The sequence below is a fragment of the Nematolebias whitei genome, chromosome 9, assembly GCF_014905685.2.
Source record: "Nematolebias whitei isolate Nwh7 chromosome 9, NemWhi1, whole genome shotgun sequence".
Lineage (NCBI taxonomy): Eukaryota > Metazoa > Chordata > Actinopteri > Cyprinodontiformes > Rivulidae > Nematolebias > Nematolebias whitei.
Genome location: NC_056506.1, coordinates 51,234,128 through 51,237,258, shown reverse-complemented (window position 1 = coordinate 51,237,258; position 3,131 = coordinate 51,234,128). Strand labels below are relative to the sequence as shown.

General features: G+C 48.7%; 1 protein-coding gene across 1 annotated transcript in view; it reads right to left on the bottom strand.

The window, feature by feature from the left end:
• Positions 1-2,197: 2,197 nt before the first annotated feature.
• Positions 2,198-3,131, bottom strand: part of smg7 (SMG7 nonsense mediated mRNA decay factor) — a 9,461-nt gene continuing 8,527 nt past the window's right edge. Inside the window, exons 14-15 of the mRNA XM_037682456.1 lie at positions 2,737-2,888; positions 2,198-2,644 (exon numbers count right to left, since the gene is read on the bottom strand). Coding sequence (XP_037538384.1) covers positions 2,531-2,644; positions 2,737-2,888 — 266 coding nt within the window. The 3' untranslated portion in view covers positions 2,198-2,530. The remainder of the gene's footprint in view (positions 2,645-2,736; positions 2,889-3,131) is intronic.

Below are 3,131 nucleotides of genomic sequence, written 5' to 3'. Positions count from 1 at the left end.
CGTTTCTGACGAGTCCACTAGAGATTTAGCTTTAAACCCAAACCCACCAGAACCAGTTTGTTTCAAAGTGAACCCGGAGAACGAGTTCTGCTCTTCAGCCCCAGAACATTCTGAAGCTTTGATTTCTATTGGGTTCTGCAGTTCTTCGTCTGGACCGAGATGGACCCGGTTCTGGTCGGTGTCGATCAGAGCAGCTTTGCTTTTTAATTTTTCCACTTGAAAATATTGTGAAAGTTTTAGTTTTTAATAAAGTTGATTTGAATAAACAGACGGGAAGTTCAGAGAACAAAGTTTTATTTAAAGGCTGATTCCATCATTTCTGACAAACACAATCAGAACCGACCCAGGAGGACCGAGCCGCAGAGGAATGTCTCCAGAACCGGCTGCGGTCATAAAAACAAACAGAACCTTTGCCTCCTGGCTTGTGGCCCGATCCGTCCTGACAACAGAACCAGCTTGTTTTCATTTAAATACGTTAATTTTTGTAAACGCGACATGAAAAGCACAAACAGGAAACGTCTCCAACTAGACAGGAAGTTCCTTCCGGAGCCGATGAGCTCACTTCCTGTTAGCAGGAAGCAGAAATAAAGAGGCTCCTGATTGGTTCTGAGACAAACAAGTGTAAAAGGAACAAGTTGAGACTAGAACCGACCCAGAAACCTTCAGCTCACCAGAACCACCAACTGATGCAGGCTCTAAAGGAAGAGAGCAGAAAAACGCTCGTTTTATTTTTAATCTTCAGACGGAGAACCAAAGATTTAACGTGTTTAAAGATGGAAACCGTTCCGCTGCAGTCGGTAAAAACACGTCAGTATTTACATTATTAACCGTTTGATGAAGAGTCACAAAACATCTTTATTTTTAACCTCTACACAGTTCCTTACACTTCTGGGTGCTGTTAGTTTAGGACCCGAGGTCAAAGGTCACCGCAGGGCCGTCCCACATGAAAGATCTGTTCAGGTTCTCAAAACGTTTCGCTCCAGACCCACAAAATGGCCGCCGGTTCACCTGCCACCGCTTTAAACCCACAAAGTGTGACAAACCCGAGAGCCTCTCACAGCAACAATCCGTTTAATCCAAGTTGATAATCTGGGGATTATCCAAGGACCCACACTTTGTGTTTAATGACCCACATTGGGATCCCGACCCGGGCGTTGAGAACTTCAGATGCAGCTTATTCCAAACCGACCCAAAACGTCCTATTTTCTCAAATTAAACAAAGAAGGGACGCACGGAGCCACAAAATGGCTCCAGACAAGTGAAACAGAAACGTCTGTTGCCATGACGACGGCCAGCTCAAACGGTTCGAACTCTGTTTCAGTCAGAAACGAGTTTGGTTTCTTTTGTGGATTTGAGTTAATTCAGGTCCAGATTTTCAAAGCTGAGTGCCAGTTTTGTAAAGAAGAGCTGCATTCTGGGTAATTAACCTTCAGAAGTTAAAGAAACTCATTGGCTCCGCCTTCAGACCAGAGAAGAATTTGTTTTGTTTACCCAGACCACCGGCTAACGTGTGACAGCAAGACGTTTTTACTTTCTACAGATCAGCTGAAGTTCTGGCTCCTTTCAGCTCATTAAAAACAAGCTATCAGTAAGATGGAGGCGGAGCCTATCCCGCAGAGCAGCTTCGGACCAGAACAGGACGAGCAGACGTTTTAGCTTCAGGACTTTCATCGTTGCGTAAAGAAGGAAGTTGTTTTTTTTTTATCGTAACAAAGCCGAAGGTTTATCGTAAAGGAGGACGAATGCTTTTATTTTATTGTAAAGACAGATGAAAGCTTTTATTTTGTCGTAAAGGAAGAAGAGGTGCGGCGTTTTCGAGCAGGAAGCTAACGGGCCGACTTTACTCGCCTCAGGGCGAGAAGCTAAAACTGCTACGAGGAAAATCACAAAAGACACGTGAGCTTTTTCTGTAAATAGCTGAAGCTAACAGGAACACGATAAGATCAACAGGATGTCCTCGGAGTTCCACCTGACAGACTCCCCGGTCCCAGGAGGTTCTTCCTGAGCTGCCTCACTGTCCAACCATGGAAATACATATTTATGTAAATATTTATAGAGCTGAAACCCTTCATCTTCGTCATCCTCCTCCTCAGTTATGACAGGAAGCCCCCCCTCCCTCGCTCCAGCTGCCCTCCCCCCTGAATCCAAGAGCCACACCGTCCTCCAGACGCTCCACCAGGACCGAGCAGGTCGGGGAGGTCCGTTTTTTTTCATAGATGAAGATTTTCTGATGAGGCGTCTGTCAAAAACCAGGGGGGGTCCTCAAAGTTCAGGTTTCCGCCGGTTGAAGGGAAGCCGGCACCAGCACGGCCCCGCGGTTCAAGAGATCCCGCCTCCTCCGATCCAGGAGTGGCGCCCCCGCTCCTCGAACAGCCGAGGGGGGTGTGGGTGGTGGTTCAGCCTCGTCGGGGGTCCCGTCGCCCCCCCAGTATCCACCGTTGGTGTTTTATTGGAGCTGGTCAAACTTCTGGATGTTCTGGGGGTTTTTTTTACCTCCGGTTCGACTCAAAGCGCCGCGTCAGGCCGAGCTTCAGTGAGGCGGGTTCATGGTGCCGTGACCTCGCTGCTGCTTCTGCTTCTGCTGCAGGAGGAGCTGCTCCAGCGCCGATGGGCCCGGCTGCATCATGGACCGGGACCAGATGGACTGTAGAGGACAAAGGGGACGGTCAAACCGAGCACACAAGCGAAAACACCACGCGACAGGAAGTGAACCCTGAACCTGACATCAACGCTGACCTTCAGGCTGTCCAGCAGCACGGTGGAGGACGACTCATCCATCGGAGACTCCTGATTGGTCCAGGAGCTATCTGTGGAGCTGGCCTGGTGCCAGCTGGTGTCAGACGGTGAGGACGAGGCTGCGGCCTGCAGGAAGTCCAAACCGAAGGTTCCTGGAACAGAACCAACATGTCATCCAACCATCATCGAGACATCCAACTAGGACTGGGCCATATTATATCTTTCACAATAATACCGGTAAAAAAAATTTGCCCGGGAACATAAATGATATGCTAAACTCATGACATGAATACGTCATGCCACCACGCTGCGATATTCAAGTTGTAAAGGTGAAGGCATGAACGGAGACATCTGAGCCGAGCGCCATCTGAGCCGAGCGCCATCTGAGCCGAGCG